This window comes from Fundulus heteroclitus, chromosome 13 (genome assembly GCF_011125445.2).
Source record: "Fundulus heteroclitus isolate FHET01 chromosome 13, MU-UCD_Fhet_4.1, whole genome shotgun sequence".
Lineage (NCBI taxonomy): Eukaryota > Metazoa > Chordata > Actinopteri > Cyprinodontiformes > Fundulidae > Fundulus > Fundulus heteroclitus.
The window spans coordinates 17,915,347-17,941,186 of record NC_046373.1 but is presented as its reverse complement, the minus strand read 5'-3'; the positions used below and the strand labels follow the sequence as shown (position 1 = coordinate 17,941,186).

General features: G+C 37.5%; 2 protein-coding genes and 1 long non-coding RNA gene across 4 annotated transcripts; 1 reads left to right on the top strand and 2 right to left on the bottom strand.

Moving 5' to 3' along the window:
* Positions 1–226: 226 nt before the first annotated feature.
* Positions 227–12,626, bottom strand: si:dkey-266f7.9 (phosphatidylinositol-specific phospholipase C). 2 transcript variants are annotated; one of them, XM_012875303.3, is made up of 8 exons: positions 12,436–12,626; positions 12,028–12,094; positions 8,486–9,056; positions 4,386–6,329; positions 3,427–3,525; positions 3,289–3,339; positions 3,025–3,216; positions 227–1,373 (listed from the first exon to the last, which is right to left on the bottom strand). In XM_012875303.3, exons 2-4 carry the CDS (start codon positions 12,063–12,065, stop codon positions 5,973–5,975), a joined length of 966 nt encoding a protein of 321 aa, XP_012730757.2. In that variant the 5' UTR covers positions 12,066–12,094; positions 12,436–12,626; the 3' UTR covers positions 227–1,373; positions 3,025–3,216; positions 3,289–3,339; positions 3,427–3,525; positions 4,386–5,972. The 2 variants fall into 2 exon arrangements, with proteins under 2 accessions (XP_012730757.2, XP_021178608.2); XM_021322933.2 differs by lacking the exons at positions 12,028–12,094; positions 12,436–12,626 and adding an exon at positions 11,489–11,697.
* A 5,420-nt stretch (positions 12,627–18,046) lies between these two features.
* LOC105935062 (protein rapunzel) lies at positions 18,047–21,421 on the top strand. The gene is made up of 2 exons (XM_036145262.1): positions 18,047–18,149; positions 20,412–21,421. The coding sequence occupies exon 2, from the start codon at positions 20,441–20,443 to the stop codon at positions 21,125–21,127; it is 687 nt and encodes a 228-aa protein (XP_036001155.1). The 5' UTR covers positions 18,047–18,149; positions 20,412–20,440; the 3' UTR covers positions 21,128–21,421.
* Positions 18,203–18,591, bottom strand: LOC110369332. Its single transcript, XR_002428934.2, has 2 exons — positions 18,466–18,591; positions 18,203–18,300 (listed from the first exon to the last, which is right to left on the bottom strand). It is a non-coding gene; the product is annotated as an uncharacterized LOC110369332 (long non-coding RNA).
* Positions 21,422–25,840: the final 4,419 nt, after the last annotated feature.

Below are 25,840 nucleotides of genomic sequence, written 5' to 3'. Positions count from 1 at the left end.
GCAAACCAAATATAGATCATTCTTGAATTGTAGTCAAGGTCTGCACAAAATTAATCCAAAGGCCGCTAATAGCCCCCGGGCCACTTTGGACACCACATCACTGCATAGATTTGAAAATACAGAAGCAAACCAACCTGCATCACATCATTTAATGGTTTTCTTCTTATAAGGTTTAGGAATATTTTATGACCAAATTCCACAAATTATTGGATTCAGAGGAATATGCTCCGTTAAGTACTTTTTTATTTACGTTTTTCAGAAAAACTTTATTTATATACAGTACATTCAGCATTCAACTCTCCCACTTTTCCATTTACATTTATATTTTGACTTTTAGGAGTTCCTTCACATATTGGTAGCAGTGTTATAGTATTACTTTTACACCACCTGAAAGCACCATCTAATTGAAACAGTAAGTGAATTGGGGACGTTGTCAAGGACGTTAACATCTACACAGGTTTGAAAGAGACATATGAATAGAATATTGTAATTGCGGTGTTAATCAGGGCCAGATTAGGGCTAAGAAAACGATTAAAAAGCATGTTGCGAAACACCATTCATTTGTAACCACGATGTTAAGAATCAAGTTCATGTCATACGACACATAAAGTGTATTAAAGGTCAGTCTTGGGCCAAGACCTTTAAAAAAAATCCTGGTCTTACGTAAGACCAGGATTTTTTTTAATGATCACTTACATTGTTGTTATGCAATGCCTCATTTTCTTTTGGCTTAAAAATGTTGATAGTTTTCTTGCTGTTATTAACAGGAAACATGTGATCTACCAGAGCTGCAATGTGAAGGAGATGTGATATCTAATCAGTTGCATTGGACCACAGCCTGCAAAGAACTGAGCTGGAGGTTAAAGCTATAAAACAAATATGAAGTTATTGCAAAAATTGGCTCTGTGTGTTAAATGAGCAGGAATAAAGTGGAGGGTGTAGGTGGGATTTCTGGCTACAGCTGTCAAGCATTTTCCACCTTTTGTATAAGCCTCACTAATATCAAGAAATAAAAAACAAAAACAAGAAACTGTCAGCAGAAAGACGAAAATCTACACCATCAGCAGTGTAAGATTAACCTCCCCAACCATTTCAAGACATGAACCCAGATTTAAATCACACATCCCCAACTATTGGCTGGTAGGAGCTTGTTGCACCATAGAAGCTTTTACGGTCTGGTAACAAGTGGCGTCCTGCGAACACGGTGGTGCAGCAGGTCAGCAGACCAAAGCAGCAGCCGCAGGTGAGCACCAGTGCCATCACGGCCCACAGCACCGTTGTTACAACGAAAGCGAACATGTAGGTTGTCTTGTGGCAGTACGGGCCCGGTCCAGAGTAGTGTGGAGGGTAGACTGAATAAACCCACGAACTGCCTACAGGAAGAATGCACAAGAAGATAATATGTATGAGATGTTAATCAGGTGACGAGTGAGAACCAAAGAAACAAAATTACGTTCCCAATTTGTCTGCCGTACATATTTCACATGTCTGAACCTGGAATACAAAAATACATAAATTATGCAATTTTGTAAGCGTGATGAACTTCTCTGCAAGCTAACGCCCATTACACAATACCTTAGGCACAATAAAAATGAGAGTATGCTCTACTTGTTCTATTTTTTTTTTGTCAGAAACCTTTGGTACTAGTAATCTGTCAGGAGGCTGAGGCAGTCCTCAGACTTTTGTGGTTGTTGAAATTTAGGTCTGAGTGTGCTAGAAACCCATAGAGTTCCTGCATGTACTGTTGTCTGTAGTCTCATTAAGCTCATCCTACTGCTGATCTCTCCCCCCCTTTTTATTTTTTTATTTTTCTATTTTGACTAAAAACCCAACTACTTTCTTTTCTGCATTAACCTGGGGACATTTCTGACATCCTGACCCAATTGATATCAATAATATACTGATACAGTGACTGTAATTCAGTGTTGTCATGTAATGACAGACACATAAAGTTTGTGTCAGCATACTTATGGAAAGGTATGTTGTGGTGCTCCATGACCTGAATGAAGGATGAATGTATGGATGTTGAATAAAAGTGGGACTAGATTGGAGCCCTGAGGATCCCCACGAGGGCTTTTGTCCATAAATCTGAGACCGATACTTCAAAACATTGAGGAACATATTTCCAGAGCAAACTCTTTGAGTATGTGAAATGCTATTAAGCAAGAACTTAGCTGTTTTATTTGTAAAACACTTTAGCTGTTGTTTCTGAACCGAATTGTTAAAATTTCACAAAGCATATCCTCTTTAAAAAGCGGTCCAGTTTCTCAGATTTAACATTTAATACTTTGTCTTCCGTATTATTTTTTTAAACAGAGGGAATACATTTAAAATGGTTGCAGAAAAAAAAGAAGAAAAAAAAGGAAAAAAAAAATAAAAGAACAAATTACAAACAAATTTATTTACCATTGAGGTTTGGAGGCCAGTTGGTTGCACTGCATTTTATTTAGGGGTATGAGAGTAAAGGGAGGAGATCGCAAACACACGCCGCACTTTTCAGAATATTCTTTGAGGAAAAATTTTAAAACTATACTGAAAAACTCTAAAAATAAACACTCTTTCCACTTTGCAACTATACGCTGATTTGTGTGGCCCTATCACATAGAATCAAAAGTAGAATAGACTAAAGTTTGTGGTTGGAATGTGGAAAAATGGGTTAAGGTTCAGGGGGGCGTGGATTCTCTGGCAAAGCATGCCAGAGCAGACTATAATCCAAGCCCTGAATGCAGGGGTGATGTCATGAATTTTGGGCCCCATGGAAAAAGAACAACCTAAATCATCCCAAAAGCTCATATATATATATATATATTTATAAAGTCAGAAGAAAAATAAATAAATAAATAAATAAAATGGTTGCAGTTTCTATTTGCATTTTATGTGCCAAGTCCTCTATTAAGTGGTTTATTGGTAGATAGCGAGAAATAATATTAACGCAAAGGTACTCCAGCTTCGTATTTGTCTTTGGCCGAAATGCACAGAAAATCAGAAAGTGCTACGATGCAAAGAGGTAAACATTTACTGCACCTGCTATCAACCAGGCGAAACTGAAGATGTGCAGAACGGTCATGCAGGCCAAGCTCAGGATGTGAACGGCTCCGTCCTGGTAGCCGCTGCTGCTGTAGGTGAAAACCAGAGACAGCAGGCTGGTTGCTCCCATCACGATCAGGTAAACAGGGACGTTGGGCTGCAAGGGGCAGCTATCCAGATGTGTGGCACCTGAACAGCAATTACAACAGTTACACCCACGACTGTTTAGAATTTGAAGTTTAAGTACAAAAGTTAACCCACCCAGTCCAATGGCTGCTATCATCAGCATCCACCAAATAATGTTCATCACAACTACAAAAAGAAAGAGGCAAAGGATTAAAAAAAAAAAAACATTTTAAATTAAAAGGGTTTGTCTGAAGGAGCAGAAGAATGACTTACCAACTGTTGCAATCGATGTAGGACTTTGAGGTCTATTGTCCATCTTGAAAAACGAGATTGGAAATCAGCCGAAGTAGAAGTTGCAGAGTCTGGGTTTTACTGTGAAAGAAAACCTTTAGACCTTCTTTCTTATTTTAGATCGACACTTGTGCATGAGTTGCACAAGTTGACAAACTGACAACTTTGTCAACACCGTTTGCTTTTGAGGCAGGATGTGAAGTCAATTGGTTGAAGCATTTCAACCACTATTTTGCAACAGCCCCTGCGTCTAAGAGGAAATAAAGATACAATCAAACAGAAACTCTCATCTGATGCAAAAAGAAAAAACTTCTTGCGCAAATACTGTCCCGTGTCAAGTCACCAAGCACTCATAAGGTGGTCTTTCTTTCTATTGAAAAACAGAAAGGCTCAAAAAAAATTATAGCCCAGTATACTTCAATAAGTTTACAACCATTTAAAGTTTGTAACATCCGTAAACCCTTAAGGTGCAATTTCCTGTGGTCTGAAAACTTTCTGAAGAAACAAACACACTGCTGATGGTTGGACTTTGTTTTTACGAAAGTATGTAGAAGAACTAAAAGAGAAAGAAAAAAATCATGGCCATATTTAAAAAAAATAGATTAAAATAATTTTCTAAATCTATTTTTAACTTTTTCAGTGTTTCTGGGGTGGAAGTGTGGAGCCCATCCCAGCTGCTAAGAGACAGAATTGCAGAAGTCACTGGTTCCTTATCAAAGTTACTTGCATATACATCTAAGGGGTAATTTAGACAGGCCAACTATCCTTACATGCATGTGTTTGGACTCTGGGTGGAAGTCCGAATATTTGATAGAAACCCACATATGCGCAAAGGGAATATACAATCTCCACACTGTAGTGACGTTTGAACCCACCACGTTCTTGCTAACAACTGTGCACAAAGTCAGTAATCCGTATCAATAAAATAAAAGCACACTTACTATGTATCTAGAGCCCATGCAGTTTCGGCAAACAGGTGTGAAGTGTTGTAAAAGACACCAGAACAAACATATGGCTGTGACTCTGTTTGTATTTTAAGATAAAGTAATAATTTCTATTATTTTCTGTCTGATAAATTGTGTTTTAATAGTGCCATCTAGTGTTGAGAAATGAGCAAACATACTGCAAAAGGTTTCGTGTGACATTGGGTGCATTAAGCACAACTAATAACTATGATTTTGTTTTTTCCTGTAGACATGCTAAGGAAAAAGATAATTATGCCTCTATTGTACTTTTTTAAAGAGGCTGTTTTTGTCTGGATACCAGAACATAATAATGATGTATCACTAACATCACATTTAATGGACAACTTTGTTTAAGTTTCTATGTTCCTGTAGTATTTTCTTCATGAATAAACTTCTGCATGACCTATTAGGATTGTATGGGCTAGACCAACACAAAGTAGTGTATAATTAAAGCGTGGAAAGAAAATGAGGAATATTGGCTTTCTTCCTGCTGCCTCTCCATAGGTGATTAAATTAAGCACAGATTGAATCTATTTACTAATTTGGTGCCTTTTGGTGCACTGGATTTTTTTAAAGGTTGCAGAGTTAAGGGGGCAGAAATGCATTCCAAACCTATCAGATTTTTATTTACTGAAACATTTTCAAAACCACGTATCACTGTCCTTCCATTTCACAACATTGCACTCATTTGTGCTTTTTTTATCATATAAAATTCAAATAAAATACCTTAAAGTTTAATGGTTGTGATCCGAAACAATGTAGGAAAGTTCAAGCAGTATTAATACTTTTGCAAGACACCATATTACTATGCATAGACTTGTTTGCACAAAAAACAAAAAGCACATTTTTAACATCTACACTTAATTACATTTGATTATTTTGGGATGTGCTTTTGTTGTCCATTATTGTGTAGTTAGAAGGACAAATAAAGGGATATTCTATTCTATTATTTATTGTATAAATTATTTTGTTAGACTGAGGGGAACTCAGATCATCTGTTGACACAGTCCCTTATCCTCCACCCAAACCACCCAAAAATCTATTGAGTTTTACTAAATGAGGACATTTTTTCCAGTTAACAACCGTTTTTAGGTTCGATATTTGTTTGGTTCTGTTATTTGTTATGTAGATTACTGTGATCACATAGATTATATAACTAAACAGTGAAGGAATCCTAAATTGTAGTTTGAGACCAGCGCTCAGATTAATGTCTTCATTCACATGACTCGACAAATGGTAAAGAAAAGCTAAAAACAGACGTAGCTTAAGCAATTTCATTTATTATTCAGAAGCCTCATGTTTTCAAATTTTTTTTAATCAAATGCATAATTTCTTTTCAAAATCTAAATGAACTTTTATCACAATACTTCCTTTTCGTGAAAGTAAAATATTTCAGTTTTGCACCTTTTATTTTCTTAACTTAGGCAAGCAATGGCTAGTGAGTAGAAAACAGGTTAAGCTTTAAATCTTTACCTGAGAAAGTCTAATTATTTCTCTTAGCTGCTGATTTAAAAAAAATGACTGCATTTTTTGCAAGCTTCTGAGTTACAATAACAATATGGGTCATTTTGTAGCAGCAAAATGTTTCATTATTTGCTTGAGTAAAAGAGTCGTATGCACCAAATCCATTCTGTTGGTCTTCACGATCTCTTGAAGTTGAAAATCGATGATCATTTGGATAATAGGAGCTGCTGGGAAGTCCATGCATATGATTCCAAAGCGCTGGTTCTGGTTGGTCTTGGCCTGCAGGTACTCATACAGCTGGGGATTGATTCCCTTTGCAACAGCTCTGGGGTGGGCGAACAAACCAGCTCCACTGGCGTAGGTCAGAAAAATCTGACCCATATTTCCTGACGGTGCGGCCTCCAGGTGTTTGTAGACACTCTCCCATTTCTCCTTCAGATTCAGCAGCGTGGATACCTGTAGGCCGCAGTAAACAGGCGTTACCTTAGCAGTCATTCTGTTAATATTTCAGGGTTTTAACCATCCCGCATACAGTTTACATCAGGGAAATATGGCAAATGAAAACAGAGTAGCTTATTAGTGAGATACAGTCCCTTCCAAAAGTATTTCCTACCCCAGTCACATTTTCACATTTTGTCATGATATGGCCACAAACTTTGATGTATATTACTGGGATTATATGTGATGGACGAATAAAGAGTAAAGGGGATTTCTGAAGTGGTTTCTCTAATACCCCAAAAGAAAATCCAGTGCAACACTGGATTTAAATTAAAAACTTAAATTAGAATTGGGAATTATTGTCACTTTGATCTGGCAATAAGCTGAAAAAGTGATATTTTATAGAAACAAAGAATAAAATAAAATAAAATGTAGGTTAAAAAAAACACAACAACACTGTTTTCCATCTTCCTGCCCTGAATATTTTCTGTTTTGTTGGTCAAGAATTTTTTTTGTCTCTTCTCAGTAAAATGAAAACTTTCTTTTAAAAACCCTGGCTGAATTTAGTCAAGTCTAATAAATGTGTCTGTATTTAAGGAAATAGTCACTGGATGTCTGTAGCCCCTCTGACTAAGATAGTAAATCAAATGCAAGAAAACATGCCTCTTACATAAAAAATACATTTAGCACCTAATGCTCCATTTAAGAAGGTATAAATTTGTCATTTAAAACATCACCCTTCAAGAATTACAAAAAGTGACCATCGGCTTCTGTTCCTTTTGCTGGAGTGCCAGATTTTTGTGAAAAAAAAAAAAGCATTTTGAAAGAAAGTAATAGTAATGTAATGGTAATAGAAAGCCCTTAAAAGTCTAGTTTTCCTCAGGCCACTTAGGAAACACAGCAACCATGAAGGAATATGGCCTGGTCAGACAAAAAGGGGGGTGTCTTTAAATGGGAACAAGGAAGCTGGTCAGATTATTGCAAAGATGGATGGAGCTAAACACTAATTCTGGATGAAAACCCGAGACTGGGGTGTAAGTTCACATTTCATCAGGACAATGACCCTAAAATTGCTGCCCAACCAGTGCTGGGCAATATATCGAGATTTAAAAAAATGTCAAGATTTGTTTTTAACGATTATATCGTTTTTATCAAGATGGTTTAAATTGGGTTTGAATTATATTTTTATGTTTTCCAGTGGGTCATTTGTTTAGCCTCTTCTCAATTTTATATCCAGCTGCTTTTTTAAAAACGTGCATCTGAGACATTTCGGACAAAGCTTTGTTTCAGAGATGACTTTTTATAATTACTTTCTAAAACGAAACACATATTAAGATAAATATTGTATATTGGCAATCAGCCTAAAAATATCGAAAGATTATTTTTGGTCCATATCGTCCAGCCCTGGACCCAACCCACAATAGTTTACTTCAAGGGTCTCAAACTACAGTCCTCCAGGGCTGGTGTCCTGCTACTTCTGCATGTCCTGGCTTCTCTGGGTCTAAATCAAATATATAGATCATAAGGACGAATTGGCAAAAGTTGACTGTATGCTGAGCAAGTTTAGTCATTTTTCTGAAGTGCATTGGATGAGAAAAATATCTAAAAGTTGCATGACACCAGCCCTTGAGGACCACAATTTGAAAACCCTGCTTTAGATTAAAGCTCACTCCTATTCAGTAATTCCAGACACAAATCCAATTGCGAATCTGTAGCAACGACTTTGAAAAATTGATGTTAACCAATCCTCCACATTCAATTTGATTGAACTATCTTTTGGAGCAGTAAATCATTTTCATTTCACTTTACAATTATGCCACACTTTGTGTTGGTCTATCACAAAACATCAAAATAAGACACATTGATGTTTTGTAGATGTAACAAGACCAAAGAAGAAAAGCTTGTAGGGCTGTGAATACTTTTGCAAGTTTATGTAAATATTCTGGCTTTATGTCATTGAATTTGAATTCCACCAAACTGGAATAAGTTGTTATTGAACTGGAGTATATATTTTTTTCTGAAGACCCAGTATACCTATTACATACTCCAATCACATATTTCATCATACCAATAAATCTGGTTATTACTATTCCTTTTTTTTTACCTTATGCAAGGTTCTTGGAACTCAGACCACTAGGCAAAAACAGAAACAAAACAACTTTAACATCTCATACCTTCCAGTCATCGGCTATATCCAGGGAACCGTAGCGCATTCCCAAATCTGGCCCAGAAAAGTCCTGCAGGATGATGAGCTTCCCTCGGGCCTCTCCCATGGTCGGCACCAGTCGGCTGTGCCACAGTAGATCCCAGTAAGCATAGCGATGGATGAAGTCTACCACAGCACCATATATGTTATTCGTCTCGCTGAACTCCTCTTTTACACGCATCAACACTGTTTCACTCGGGTATTCATGCAGGAAGTCGACCACGCCCTCCAGTACATGTCCAAAGTGAGCCCACTGGTAGGACACCCCATGGTGGATGGTGAGATTCCCGTTGACGTAACGCACACGGACATCTAGAAAACGAACACCGGCACGCAGTTGGGAGGCCAGGCTCCAGGTCTGACACTCTGCATACACGCCGCCGTACAGGGCCATGGTGTTGTGTGTTCCTGGCATAGTGATTGCAGACAGTGGCTGATCATCAGGGATGCTGGCCATCCAGGATGGGTTCAAGAACTCTGGGTTTGGAGTGTCATCATAATCAGGTCTCTGAATCGCACCAAAACTAATCCCAACGACTCTAAAAACAAGATCAAATCAGTTTATTATACTGTTCAGGCGAGAAACTATCAAGTAATTTATCCTCCACTTGCTGCTATTGCACTTCTGGTTAGACCTAAACTGCATTTCGTTGCCTTATACCTGTACCCGTGTAATGACAATAAAGTTGAATCTATCTATCTATCTATCTATCTATCTATCTATCTATCTATCTATCTATCTATCTATCTATCTATCTATCTATCTATCTATCTATCTATCTATCTATCTATCTATCTATCTATCTATCTATCTATCTATCTATCTATCTATCTATCTATCTATCTATCTATCTATCTATCTATCTATCTATCTATCTAATTAAAGTAAATATACAGGACTCTGAAAATTAAACTAATACCAGGAAAACATGAACATATGTGTTGTTTTTTTCTAAATACACAACTTATGGTGATTTTTGTCTATCCATGTCTTAGTATGATATTCCCTGTGTTATTCCCCACTGTCCCTCCTCCGTACATCTCTGTGTTTCTTCTCTGGCTCTATCTCTAAAACATATGACATGAGCTGTCCCTCTGATGCATTCATTCCTGATCCTAGCCATCTTCGTCACTCTCATACAGAACCTCAACGTCTTCATCTCTGCTTCCTCCAGCTGTGCCTCCTATCTCTTCCTCAGTGCCATTGTCTCTAAACCATATAACATCGCTGGTCTCACCACCGCCTCATAAAACTTTCCTCTTATTCTCACTGATAATCTTTTATCACAGAACACACCTGACTCTTCTCCACACCAATACAACTTGCTTGAACAAGTATCTTCGCCTATCTTCTACCTGTTTCTCTAGACTGTTGACCCTAAGTACCTGAAATCCCCCCCCCCCCCCTTCTTTATCTCTGCTCCTTGTCCCCTCACCGCTCCTCTTCTGTCTCTCTCATTCACGCACGTATTCTGTCTTGCTACAACTAACCTTCATCCCTCTCCTTCCCAGGGCAAACTTTCATCTCTCTAGATTTTCCTCCACCTGTTTCCTGCTCTCACCGCAGATCAAAATGTCATCTGCAAACATTATAATCCGTGTAGTTTCCTGTTCAAACTCATCTGTCAACCTGTCCATCACTACAGCTTAAAAGAGGCTCAGAGGCAATTCTTAATACACTTCCACCTTGAACTCCTCTGTCACGCCCACAGCACACCTCACCACTGTCTTACAGCTTTCATACATGTCCTGCGCCACTCTCACATACTGCTCTGCTACTCCAGACTTCCTCATGCGCTTTTCCCTCTGCTCTGCCTTTGTCCTCTTCAACATCCTCACTATCATTTGACATGCCACCATTCTGTGCTGTCTGGCAACACTCTAACCAACCACTGCCTTGCAGTCACAGAGTCCCTTCAGGTTACGTTAATCCACCTGTGTGCCCCTACCTCCTCACTTGTAAGTCACCCTTTGTTCCTGCTTCTTCTGTAATAATAATAATAATAATAATAATAATATTATTATTATTATTATTATTATTATTATTATTATTATTATTATTATTAATAATAATAATAATAATAATAATAATAATAATAATAATAATAATAATAATAATAATAATAATAATAATAATGCATTTGATCTAGAAGCCCCTTTCAAAATACTCTTTCAAAATTTACAAAAGAAAGTGACCGTTACAGCCATTTCCATCCTCTTTGTAAACTCTACCAGCATCTGTCCTTCTGCATTCATTTTATGGAAACCTCCCCATCAGTTACTCATCACCTTTGTTCTCTGCTCCAATGTGTCCATTGAAATCTGCTCCAGTCATCACTCTCTAATGTTTGGGGAAATTCTGCATCACTTCATCTTACTCACTCCAAAATTTCTCCTTCTCCTCTAAATCACACCCCACCCATGAGGCATACCCACCAACACTGAACATCACACCTTCAAGTTCTAACTTCAGACTATGTGAAGGCTAAGGCTAACAGAACTCCAGACCAGATGTACCTAGCATTCTGTTAGCTGTGAAAACATCCAGGGGGACATCTGTCATTATCCTTTAACATAGAAAGGATTCCTGGATCAATGTGTGCTTCTGTGCTTTTGTGTCTCTGCTCTGTCTTGTCTAACCCCCAGTCAGTTGAGGCAGATGGTCGTTCACACTGAGCCTGGTTCTGCTAAAGGGGCTGTTAAAGGGGAGTTTTCGTCTCCACTGTCACTTCATGCATGCTCAATATGAGGGATTGCTGCAAAGCCATGGACAATGCAGACAACTCTCCCTGTGGCTCTACGCTTCTCCAGGAGTGAATGCTGCTTGTCAAGACTGGGTTTCCGTAGATAGGAAACCTTTTGACCAATCTGTCTGATTTGATTGAATTTTGACTTTGTAAAGTGCCTTGAGATGACATGTGTTGTGAATTGGCGCTATATAAATAAAATTGAATTGAAACTATTTGTTTACCTCCCAAACATTCCTGACAAGTTCCTCCTTCAAGGTAATTCACATTTTGTTTCCATCCACACTATGGATGGAAACAGCTTGAATCCTGCTCTGAAGCTTCTAGCTTTGCTACTTTCCCACTTGGTCTCCTGAACACACAGCATGTCCTTCCTCCTCTGCATCATGTCAGAGGAGAAGTGTAGGAGTGCTTTACTTGGGGCCGGAGGAAACTAAAGCCTGGGCACAGATGGGTCTTCAATGTAACAGCGAACAAATGGACAAAGCATTCAGTCATATTAGTTACAAAGTCTCCCAAGGACAACAATACAAAGCCCTGATCTCAGTCCCTTAGTCTGACAGAATAACTAGTAGTGAGAAAAAAAGTAGTCTTTTTATACAATGTGTAAATATCTGCTTTCACTGTGTATGCTGTTGTGAAAACATATTTTCATGATGACAATAACTTTAAATATGTACCATAGACAGCTTGCATTTCCAGTTTGCGATTGTTTAACTTTGTATTCCCTGTGTCAGTGTGTGGCATGTTTGAATGTCCTCACCCCAGCAGGACCACCAGCTCTGATAACAGCTTGTACATTTTCTTTCCTTATGCGCGATTTTCCAGGCCTAAAAACCAATGTAATGTAGAACATACGAGGGGAAAAAAAACTAATCAATATTTTATGAGATAAATAAAGTAAAATTACATACATTTCTAACTTACGGTTGAATAGCCTGAAAAAGAAACAGACATTCCCTTCATTCCCTTCATGGCAGAATGTAAGGCGTTATGAAAAGCAAATAAACAGTGGAAACAATTTGGTTCTGGGTCAAAACAAGGTCAGCGTTTGCTCGCCAATACTGACCACTTCAATGGCAGACCTAAACCCTTCTAATCCCAAATAACTGGACCTCACCATAGAGCGGTGCTGAGTCAAACATGCTGCTCGGTTCACCAAAGCTCATACCTGAAACTGCGGGGTCGGTCCGGTCGAGCCAGCCCAGGTCCCAGTGGACGATGGACGAAAAGAGCAGGACAGAGAGAAAGCGGGGCTAAAATGATGGCCAGAGTGTAAACCTGGGGTTTTATAGCGGGAAAAAAACGCAGAAGAATAGCTGAGCTGAACGCTGCAGAGCAGGGGGTGTTAACTAAGAGAGGGAAATGTACAGGGTGGGGGGTGAGCAGTCCACAACAAGTCAGAATCTGTATGCATGATAAAATTACTTATTGATATAAAACAATTTTTTAAATTCATATTTTATTTAGAATGTGTGCAACTGGTTGAATGCAAACTTTATCTGATATTTAGTGACATGTTTATCTAACCTGTCCAAGGTGTAGTGTGCCTCTCACCTGTTGGCTGCAGTGACTGGTTCCAGCACCTGAACCGCTGGGAACACGATTAAACCAGTCCAAAAATAGCTGGATATTTGCTCAAAACACAGACTATTTACACACGTCTATTGCGGCTGAGTGTTTTCTCACAAAGTTTTTTTTTTGTATCATAATGCAAAACTGTAGGACTTTGGATAAGGTCAGGAATTACAGTGCCATGCAAACGTAATCTTACCTGTTGAACTTTTTCATATTTTCCGTACCCACAACTTTCAATGTATTTTACTGAGACTTTTTGTGATAGGCCAACACAAAGTAAACCCTATTTGTGAAGTGGAAGGAAAATTATGCATGGTTTTCATAATTTTTCCAAATAAACAATAAAAATCTGGGCATGCAATCCTTTTGCTGCAGCTACTGCTGCAAGTGTTTTGGGGGTATGCCTCTGCTGGCTTTTCCCCACAGATTTAAGTATCTAAACAATATTTGTTTTCTGAAAATATTATGTCAGATTTTTGTTTATGCATTTGTCCAGTATGACTCAAAAATTTAGCTTTATTTTTTTGCATATCATTTTTTTAATACAGAAGAGCCTAAAGTAAGAAGAATCTTACTGTAGGCTATCTATTCTTTCTTACCACACGGACAAGACATACTTTAAATATGTTAAAATTGTAAGTCACTATCTATCTATCTATCTATCTATCTATCTATCTATCTATCTATCTATCTATCTATCTATCTATCTATCTATCTATCTATCTATCTATATATATATATATATATATATATATATATATATATATATTTATATATATATATATATGCATATATATATACTAGGAACAACCTAAAGACAAAAGTTAATAGTATTTAGAGAATAGTAATTATTAATTACCAGGTTGAAATTTTACACATTAAGTAGAGTACGTGTCCAGGAGTGAGTAGTGTGTGTGTGCAGGACTGTGGAAAATCTAGAAAAGCCAGCAGGTGTTTTTACTTTCCATCTCAGATCATAACTCAGGAAGTTAAATATTACACAACAGCCTCAGCCAGTTAAGTAACACTGTGTTTGATCGGTTTCCACAACAAGCTGTGGATTAAAAATATGAAAACATTCAGGCAAACCACAGGGTATAAAAATGGTAGATTTAAAGATTTTCAGTAAACATTACGGTAAACTGTGCTTCCATAGTACAGGCTGGATATTGTTTGCATGTATAATATTGATTATTTGCAATATCTGCATAGGTCACATTTTTAGATCTCAACTAGGGCAACATAATTACTGTATGTTGTACTGTCTATGATCAAAATTAATGAGCTGAATTAACTTCAGCACATTCTTACCCAAATTAAAACTGAATTTTTTTTATGGGATTGCATCCTTTTGTTGTTGCTTTTCCAAAAAGCCCATCCAAAAACATTGTTAAATCTATTTGAACAAATCCAGGTGGATTTCTTTAAAACGTTAAATAAATAAATAAATAAAAAACGTTAACAATAAATAAAACGTTGACAAAAAAGTAAATGAGGGTACTAGTGTAGGCTGGTATTATCATAGACCCTGCTTATAGTTAGGGTGGCTTAGGTTTTCCAGAGCTATCTCTGTAGTTAAGCTGCTGTAGGACATCAAGATCTATTTCCATCTCTCTGCTGATTTTACATTATTTGTAGTAATTTAAACCTTTATCTGTAATGTTCTGTTTTGGTTTAGGTTTGTTGTTTGGTTATGTTAGTTCTCTCCTGCCTCTGGGTTTATTTCTATTGTAGGTTCTGTCTTGTTTTAGGTTCCGGTTTAGTCTGTGTATTGTTTTAAGTTATCCGGTCTTTGTATTAGTTCTTATTTTTGCTCTGTGCTTTGTGTTATCCTCAGTCTTAGATTTATTCTTCTGTCAGCGTCATTATAGCTTCCACCTGCCTACGGTTAATTAGTCCACTCCGCTCACCTGTTTGTCTGTTTATTTAAGCCTCACTCTCTCCTCAGTTGTTTGTCACACTCACATGCTTATGCTTGGGCTCCTGTTCCTCCACGTTTGCGCTCTCTGTTTTTGGTAAGAGTTCTGTTTGTTCTGCTCCAGTCTGTTCGCCTGTTCCCGTCAAGTGTGTCTGGATGTCTGCCTTACCCTTGTTTTTGGATCCTGTTTTGTTCGCCTGCCCTTCAATAAACCCAGTTAAAGAAACCGCCGTGTTTTGGCTGAATACCGGGTTCTGTTCCACACCAAGGCAGGCAAGGCAATGCAAAGTGCTTTACATGAAAAAAATATAGCAAAATAAAACAGAATAAAAGCAAGTAGGAATAAAATGTAGATAGAAAATAGAACAAAAAGTGGTGATTCAGTTAACTAGAACAGTTGAAGGCAATCCTGAACAAATGTGTTTTTAATCTTGATTTAAAGGAACTCAGGCTTTCAGCACCTTTACAATTTTCTGGAAGTTTGTTCCAGATAAGTGGAGCATAGGAACTAAATGCTGCTTCTCCTTGTTTAGTTCTGGTTCTAGGTATGTAGAGCAGGCTGGAGCCATAAGACCTGAGTGGTCTGGATGTTAAACCAATCATTACATTAACTGTATGTTCTCTTTGTTTTGTCCTCTGACGGCTACATCTGGCCTGGCACTCTGTAGCTTGACAATATCCTGGGGGGCAGATGGACTAAGTTCCCCCCCCATATGGGACTTAGTTTAATTGCAGGGAGCATGGTGGAAATGGTCTGGATAAATGACCAATTTTGAGAGGTTATTTAAAATACATATGTATTGATGGCAATGTTGAATTCAATTACACAGTAAAATGGTTAAACTTAAAACAATTACATTAAAAGTGGTAGTTTTGTGATTTAAAGAAGATTACAGTTTATTTCATTGTTATATGTTTCGCGGCGCAAAAACTGCCTTTTAAATCACAGGGGGGCCCCATCAAGAAAAGTTTGGGAACCACTGTTATAGATTATACAGCTGGCCCAGTCAATCTGGAGTAGGGAAGGAAAATGCATTTTAAAACGATATAGTTTAGGCATTCCATTAGGCTGCATAAGATAAGGTGAAGAAGTGAGTCTTTCGCTTGGCTTTAAAGACCTCCACAGAACATGCCTGCCAAATGTCTAAAGGGAGATTGTTCCACAGAGATGGGGCATGAAAGGAAAAAGCATGCTCCCCTACATCTTTAGCCGTAGGGACTTTTAAAAGACCCATGCCCTGTGATTGAACAGCACAGGGTGGAACATACAGGTGCAAAAGTTTGAATAGATAAGATGGCGCAAGACCATTTTAAGCTTCGTAGGGGAGCAACAAGATCTTAAAATCAGTTCGAACCTGACAAGGCAACCAGTGATGGGATGTCAGTACTGGGGTGATATGCTCCAAATATTCCAGTTTTGGTCAAGATGGGAGGAGCCGCGTTTTGAACCATCAGCAGGCCTCTAAAACTTTTCCTTGGTGACCCAGACATGAGAGCATTACAATAATCAACACGTGAAGATAGAAATGCTTGGATAAGATACTTTTGAAAATGAAACGCAGTCCTTATGACCTCTTTAAAGTGAGATTCAAAGGAGAGCACCGGGTCAAACCACACTCCTAAGTTCTTTACCTTTTCCCTACATTTTATTACATAGTCATCAATTTTCAAGGTGAAATTTTGGGACAAGTAGTGAAATTTCTGAGGTCTGATGACCATAAATCTGTCTTGTCGGCATTAAGAAGCAGGAAACTATTAGATAACCAGCCCGTTATTGTAGACAAGCAGGGTTCAATTATTGACAACTCAGCCCTGTTACCATTGGTTAAAGGCACATAAAGCTGCAAGTCGTCAGCATAACAATGACAGGCTACATTAAAAGAATGTAAAAGAAGGCCAAGCGGCAGCAGATAAAGGGAAAATAGCAATGGGCCAAGCACAGATCCTTGAGGGACCCCGTACCTAACGCCACTGATCTCAGAGAAATAATTTTTTAAGCTAACATTCTGGGATCTACCAGACAGAAAGGACCTCGGCCATGAGAGTGCATTTGCCCTGACACCAATAAAGTTTTTGAGTGTGTTCAATAAAATGCAGTGGTCCACAGTATCAAATGCAGCACTTAGGTCCAGCAGTAGTAAATCCAAAGTACAATCGCTGTCTGCATTTACCAACAGATCATTTACTACTCTAATAAGATCTGTTTCTGTAGAATGGTTTGATCTAAAAGCAGACTAAAAATGGCTCGAACAGATAATTTGTTGAGAGATGGTCGGTAAGCTGCTTGGATAGAAATTTTAAAAAATATAAGAAAGTCATGAACTGTGAAATTTGAACAGCACGAGGTTGATGTAGTTTCAGTAAGTTGGGACACTGTAATAAATAAAGGTTTTGAATTATGCTTATGGCTCATAATGAGATTTGAAAAGTAGGTTTCTGCTGATGTAGACATAGATGATTGAAAAAGCGACAAGTTGACTTTCCAAGCCGGGAGAAATACTTCTAGAGCATCACGAACGGCACTCGGCTTTTCTTCATTTCTCAAGTTTATCATTTCTACATTAAGCCAGGGCGTAGGATTTATTTTGAGAGTTTTCAAGATCGTAGCAGGGGCAACAGTATTCAACAAAACAAGAATGACATTATTAAAATTCATGGTCAACATAGCCGCATGATAGTTCATCATTAAAAATGGAGTCCAACACATCAGGTAAACATAAATTAACTTTGAGCAGCACTTCGGGGCTAATGTGTCGAGATGACCTATGGGGCATCAGTCCCCTCTTGGTAACCAGGGATGTAGGGAATAAAATGTTGAATAAAATTACTGCGTGGTCTAAAATAGGTAAAATACAATTGTCCGTCACCAAAATATCGAGCCAAACTTTCTATTGCTTTGCATTTTTATAAATAAAATATAATATACATACAAGGAATGTAACAGCAACGCCTGAAACTGATCATTAAAAGGTACGTAATTGTTAACCTTTGACTAAGAATAGAAATAATGCATGCACACTCAAGTATGAAGAGAATTTAATGAGCTCTTGCATAACAAAGAAAAAGAAAAAGCAAATTTATGTTGTACATTCGTTTCATTTAACTCCTTAGTATCTGGTCAACCAGTTTAGGAATGAGGGTGGATGAGGGAAACTTTAATTAACAAAACACAAGGAAGGTCAAATGGTATGTGGTTAGAGCTCCAGTGACGCCAGTGCAGGAAGTGCGATTCGTCCAATCAGCACAGGACAGCCCTCAGCCACTTCCTGGTATATACACCCTTATTTGGCAATGAGGGGCTGGCCTTAGCTGAGATCTGTGGAAAATGGTGGACAGGCGCGTCAGACAGCTGCTGTAGACGGGACTGGATACAAGCAATTTTATCTCTGGTGAGTAAACACGACGGGCCTTTGTAGTTAGTTACCTCTGGCCTGAAGGTTTGTTTTTTAGGATGTTTGTGTGAAAGCTGGAGCCAACTGGGGACTGATTGGAGAACGAGAGGTTCCGTCATGTTGAGCGGCTGGAAACAGGAAGAGAGAGCTGGGGAACAAACACAATCAGAATCTCACATTAAAGAAAGGAATTAAAACAGCTACCCGAGGCTGTTTTTAAGATGCTAAACAAGTTTCGTGGAAGGTCACAATCTCTCAGCACTTTTCCTGTTTCCAGTTTAGCTTGTGCTGGTAGAGATTAAGACACACCTACTGTTGTTTCAGAGTTATTTCCCCTGCAGAACCAGATCCAGAGGGATGATTAATGTCACAGCTATGAAAGAGAGAGATTTGGGTTTGACGTCCCAATAATCAGTCTCAAGTAGCTTTTTATTTAGTCAGGGGACTGATTTTAAAAACATGCTCCCTTTTTAATTGCAACGCTGGGGTGGTGAGCTGGTAAATTTTTTTAAATGGTTTCATCTGAAAGAGCAAAAAAGGAACAAATTGGACCTAGATTGATACACAAATTCAGTACAGGTGTCACAAATGGCCCCCAGGCCGCACTTTGGACATGCCTGGGTTACCATATAACATGATTTATTAGGTAAAATTTCATGTTAATATGCTTCCCATAATTTTTATGAAATCTTGTGAGAGGTCCTGAGCCGGAATTTAAAAAAAATATTAAAAAATATTTTTTGGATATCATAAAATTCTCATATCTTTTTTTAAAAAAAATTTTGTCTCATTGGGGGATTAGAATAAATCTCAGCTATGTAAAAATCCTATTTAATCAAAGGGCAAATTGTGTTACTGTAGAATATTACACTTTATGGATAATATTCTGTCTTGAATTGAAAAGGCATTACTTTTCAGCATACAGGTTGTAATAATGTTCTTTGGTAGGGGTTATGTATCAAATCAGTTGATTTATTTTTAGGATTGTCATACATATGGGGTTCATTATTTATTTATATATATATATATATATATATATATATATATATATATATATATAATCAATCAATCTCAGGCAAATAAACAGTTTTCACAGTTTCTTTGCTTTTTCTCAGTTGTTGCCACTGGTGACCGTCCAATAACATTGATCGGCTGGCTCATTTGAATACCCATTGCCATTCATGAGCTGTTTTGTATTTACATTGCTTGCTGGTGTTCTTGCGCATGGTTTTATAAATCTTTTTTTTTTTTTTTTTTAAAGTATGCCATTTTCAGCTTTTGCGCATACGCAAACATTTAATATGGATCCTGTGCAATGTTTTATAAATGAGACCCCAGGGAATGCATCAAGCTTATTTTTTTTATTTTATTTTATTTTTTAACTAAAAAAGGTCATGGCTGAGAAACTGAAAATCTCCTTGGTGACTTTTCATCTGCTCCATTTTGTCGTTTTATGATCACTTGCTCTTTTTAACCACATTTTGTACTGAACGCATGCAGCCTGATGTATGTCATAGAGATACCCGAGGCATCAAAGGAACACATTTGTGAGACTAAAGCAAGGACCCAGCAGCGCTTTCTAACTTATTTTCCAACCAGATATTCTAGTCATGTTTATTTTAGATTCTTAATACGAATTGTCAGAACTGCAACCCCCCAATTAGCAGTTTTTAGTGCTTTGTTTGACTGCTGTCTGAACCATAGGTCCTGCTCAATCCAGATGTTAATGTTTAGTGCCCAAAAAGTTAAATTTCTGACTGGTTATAATTAAATCAAAAGGTATTGCAATTTTAATGTGAACTAATTTAAAATACACTACATATATTTATATCTTCATAAGATGTTTGTTTTTAAGAAATGGTAAATTGGCTTTTTATTGGTTCATACTTCCACTAATGGTATACAATCATATACCCTATATTTCAGGACTTTATAGGAAACCTGCACTGTTAGTAAATCTGCCAAATGATAAAGGGGAAACTAATTTTAAGTTAAGACTCCAATATTGCATCTTTGGCTTCTGTTATGTTGAAAAAAAAAAAAACAGGAAACATTAAAAATGGTTTAATTTAAACAAAGTAAAATTGTCCTTCTCGTTTGTGTCTCAACACTTGTATTGAAACATGTATATGTAGCAAATACAAATTTAGAGAATCATTAAGTTTATCAATCAGTGTATGGACTTAATTCAACACTGTATAATGTGGATTTCTTTTTTTTTTTTAATCTGTGCATCATTTTTTTTTTTTTTTTCCACAGTAAATCAGCGTGGAAGGAGACTTGCAGCTATGGCTGACGCTCAACAAATCAAGAAAACCGCAGCCAAAGTGCTGGGCTGTGTGGAGAAGGTGTCCTCCTTCGCCTCCTCCATCGATCCCATCTTTGGTGTTGTCTCCTCTCTGGTCGGTGTAGCCAGAAAGGGCTTGACGGATAAGGAGGCCCATCCTCTGGACAAGGACTTCCAGGCCATCCACGACAAACTGGAGAGCATCTCCCAGAAGAACCATCAATGCCTGAATAAGATCCGCATCGACGAGGTGAACGAAACCTTCGGCAAGTATGAAGAGTACATCAGGCACCAGTACGATGCCTTCAACACCATGGTGACAATGGTGAAGAAAGATCCAGACAACAGCGAGGTGCACATGGAGACCTTTGAAAAGACATATGAGAGGGACAAGTCGGAAATGGGCCTGGATGTTTTCTACCGCGGTGTGATCGGCACAGACGCGGTGTTTGCAAGACCCCTGCTGGATGTGTATTTTAAGAACTGTGATGGAGACCGTGAAATCATGGAGCGCCGCTGCTCTCACATCGCACACCTCTTCCACATTGGCCTCATCGCGCTGATGGGGTACACTGCTGTTACTTACGACGATGAAGAAGAGGTGCGTGAGAAGTGGGCTGAAAGGGTGTTAGAAATCCAGAAGAAGATGGAGGAGGTTCTCAGTCGGTGTGAAAGCAAGTCATCCTGAACAGAGACTAATAAAAGGATGTTCTCTGACTTTGCTTCCAGCACAGAGAAGAGTCTGTAATCTCATGAGGAAAAATAATAAATGATGTGATATTAAATAAAAACTATCTACCGGTGTACATACACAAATACCAAAACCAAAGCCATGTTAGATGTGTGCACGGGTTTAGTTATAGTATCGACTGCAATTATGATTCCCAAAATGACAGTACAACTATGCTGCTTTGTGTCACATCTCAATAAATGCTGGTTTTATACAATCTGTTCAACTAAATAAATTATTTAACTGGTTCCATATTTGTTTCCAGGTTATTTTCCCCAGCAGAGGATCTGTACATCAAAATACAGGAAACAGAAAATGCATATAAGCCCATTTGAGCTGCCCAAAACACTTAACCTGAAAGAAATGTGTTCAGGTCACTCCTTAAAACCACACTTCCTATTTAACAAAGGGCTGCTTAATCTCAGAAAGGCATTCATACCAATGTAACATAAAAACAACTTTTCCTCAAAGGTGACTCTAAATCCATCTATTGAATACAGTTAAATAAAAAAACTGGTTTCACAATATGGCAGGAACCAAAATGTGTGACTCATACTATTAGTGTCAAGTTATTTTTGTCATTTTTGAATGTGATAATGAGCTGGAAGGATGCGCAGAAATATAGAGTATCATTGTGACTATGAAGGAATATTTATGGGTCTTTCTCAGGAAGAATTGGTGCTATGTTGGCCATAGTGTTTTCTTGAGTTGACTGAATATTATCCATATTGGAAAAACAATGTATGTCAGTCAGCTGGCATAGCCAAATGGGAATTGAGATAATCGGTTACGGTTGCACACCACATCTAGAACCCTTGGGAGTTCCTTTAATGGGGTCATTACTCTATGTATAATACACAATCCCAATTGGGATCCATTTCCCAAATGTAAATAAACTACAGCACAAGTGCCCATGTATGCATATAGATTAAATTAGCATCCAACTTAATAGGCAAGGTTTCAGTTCTTTTTGCTTTTAAAGCGCAATAAGTAATGACTAAAAGAACATGTGTCATCCCACTTAAAAATATACAGTTACTTCTTTCCTCAACGGCCTTTTATTTATTTATTTATTCATTCACATACACTTATAGAATAAGCTAGTCTACTTCCTGCTTGTGTGCATTGTTTGTCCCAAACGTTCGATGGTTGCCTAGCAACATGCAATTGGCGTTAAGCTAAGTCAGCTGCTGGTTATCTGACGCATAGACATTATGTATATGATGTCTGTGATCTGACGGCGTTTTAATTCTTTGGGGGGGGGGGGGGGGCGTATAAAACAGAGTATTCAAAACTAATCATAATGCGAACATTAGTGTTAAACACCTCAGTATATTTATTTTTTCAGCTATGATTTTTAATCCAGTAAGCCTACTACAGCCTACTTATATATATGTTTATAATCATTGTTACAAAAAAAATATTTATTTTCATTTTAGCTACTTGCTTCCTTTCTGGCTATGGTGTGAATTCTACAGCGTTTACCTTGTAATCTGTGGTGGTTTTCAGGGTAAAAACAGTATCTCATGGTACTGCACTGGCTCACCCTGACGCCTCACCACTAGAGGGCACTGTTGTACAACTACTGCTGCCGCCGCCTCATAACGATGATAGGTGATTCCTCTGAAACCTGTCCAGTGCCTTCCTTGAAAAGACTTACTACAGCAGCTTCAACTTTTCAAAAAAAGTTCCTTTTTAAAAGGAACATCTCCATTTAAAATATAATTATCTACTCAGTGAATCATTTCAGAAGTTTTTTTAGCACATATACAGTGTCTTGGCAAAATGTTTTTTGATAATTTTTAAAGATCTTGCAGAGTTACAGCTAGAAGATTTAATGGGGATTTGATGCGCGAGACTGATAAATGGGCACAATATTAAATGCTATTGGTTGCACTTTATTGTATTTAGGGGTTTTAGAGAAAAAAGGCCCAAAACAAATATGACATATTAATAAAAAAAAAACTGAATTAGTATATTCACTGAAAACTATGTATAATTTGCCACAAATTCTGGCAGCCTAAACAATTTCATAAATTTATTATATTTTTCTAATGTTTTTTCACTTGAAGTTGATTGTTATCTATGACATCTTTAGTAGTAATCTGTGACTTTCTGTATCCCCTGGGGGTATATGACATGACAAAGAGGCACATTTTTCTTATCAACTCTTCAATGTGGCAAGTCAGATAAGTGCTGAACCTCACAGGTCAAGGAATAGGTACAAAAAAGTGCTTCTTGAATAAACTTTGTCATAGTAGGAGTGATAATTAAGTGCTAACACAGGTTGAAAAACAAAAATCTCTATTACTGGTGGCTTGCTAGGATCAAAGAATTCCAAAAAGAAATTTATTTTAAAGCTTTTATTCATTTATTAACTTTACCAATTGTATGGCCACAGCAATCACTGGGGAGGCTGTATACGAATGTTATGTGCCTCATGTTGTTTCCACACATTCTAAAAAACAACAACTTTGAATTGTGTATAAACCCCTCCCTGGTCACTTCTTATTGAAAGGTCATACTTCCATGACAGTCATCTGCTGTAAAAACAAAGTTTCTTTCCATTTTGAGAGGTTAAAGCTACAAAACGTGTCATTTGTTTCTAGCATGAGATTCAAAGTAAATTTAAGAGTAAATGGCAAGAAAAATAACAAAATATCTCCATTAGGACAACTATCTTAAAATTCACATCTAGAAAAAAGTAAGTATTTTTTGCATCAATCCAACACGAGCTGAGAAATGTAGAATCTTACAATTATGTTTTGCTGGAGCCTGGTTAAAAATACTCTTTGGTAACATTACTGTTACTGTTTTGGTTAGAATTATGATCATAAATATTTATTCCTTGGTGTGAATTTACATGGAATAAATTCACCATTTACTCATGGTAAGATGTATGTAATATTTACATATTAATGATTAAAATGTTCACCTCACTAATAATCAGATGAGAATATGAGAAAGATAGTTGGTGGTTGACAAATTAATCCATTGTTTTGGTGTTAGATTTAGCTGAATGAGGGATTGCTGCAAAGCCATGGACAATGCAGACGACTGTCCCCTGTGGCTCTACGCTCTGTCAGGAGGACTGAATGCTGCTTGTCAAGACTTGATGCAACCTGCTTGGTTTCCTAAATAGGAAACTTTTTGAACAATTTGTGCGATTTGATTGAATTTGACTTTGTAAAGTGTCTTGAGAATGCATGTATTATGAATTAGTGCTATATAAATAAAATTGAACCGTACTGAAAGTTGCATGAAGGAGCATTTCCCGCCTGAAATAAATTCCCAAAAATAAATAAATATATATATATATATATATATATATATATTTACTATATGCCAAATTGTACTATCGTTTTCTTATTTAGGGCAAAACCAATTGGTAGTGGACGGATCAATGGAGGATCAAAACTGAAAGAATTCAAAACTAAATAAAAATATATATAAATGACCCAATAAACATGTCACTACAAGGCTGCTTGCTATTTATTTACAAATGCTTGAATAAATAATATGTTGGAACTAGAAGAAAAATAACGTAGCAGCAAAATTGTGCGAGTTATGGTGTAGAACTGCACATCTGGAAAGGGGAGCTCAGACTAACAGAACCCAGGCATTGTCCATATCTGTCGGGTTAATAACAGCTATCATTAGCTTATGTTGTCTGGGAGGTTTACTTTTCACGGTTGCAAAGACAAGAGCTGACGGTTCTTTTAACTCTTTTCCCGTGTATCTGCACACACACTTTAGGTATGAGGATGAGAGACTTTAATTAAAAAGAAGTTTGAATGACATGGGGTGCATTTCATTTACCTTGGAACGTAAAACTCGAGAAGCCGGAATTTCCTGCTTCTCTGACAGTAGGAAAATAACATAAATGCTCATACATTGCAATTGTTAAACGTATTAATACAGCCAACCTGAGTCTCATAATGTCTCTTGGCCAGATTGATGAAAAGTTTGTGCCTCCAAAACCAGAAGAAGCACACAACAGCGCAACCTACTAACATGGGCAATGAGCCCAGAAATGCAATATAGAACCACTGTCCACTTATGTTTGCTTCAATGAACATGTAGTACCGGGCATTTCAGTTCAAAGTTGTCAAACTCTCAGGAAAGTGGATGCAAATATGTTTAACCCGCAGTGTGATTCACTAAGGCTGCAAATAATTGCTCTTATTATTTGATATTACTTTGTGTGTCCCAAAGGCATGTGGGAACAGACTTACCCACAGATGACAGGGGTAATCATTATGGAGAAGATACAAGCCAAGGAGGAGTAGAAAAGACCTTTTCTGTTCATGTAAACATCTTTGGATTGACAAAATAAATAAAAAAAGGATTTATAACTGCGAAACTGGAACAATGAATTATTTAAGGAAGGTTCCAGTTGAATGGACTGTAATATCAAAGAAGAATAAAGGACAGTAAAGTTATCTGGTGACCAAACAATGGGAAAAAAAATAAAGTGTTGGGGTGCACAAACCATATGACTGGATTTTAGCACTGGATTATTATTAAAATTATTAATTGTGATAGGTATAAATGGTCTGATACAGATTTCTGTGAGGTAGAGATTCAAATTTAGGGCTTTGTTTTCAGTTAACTCTACAACACACAAAACACAAAAGAAACTGGCTGTCATCCAGAAAAAAATTGTTCTCC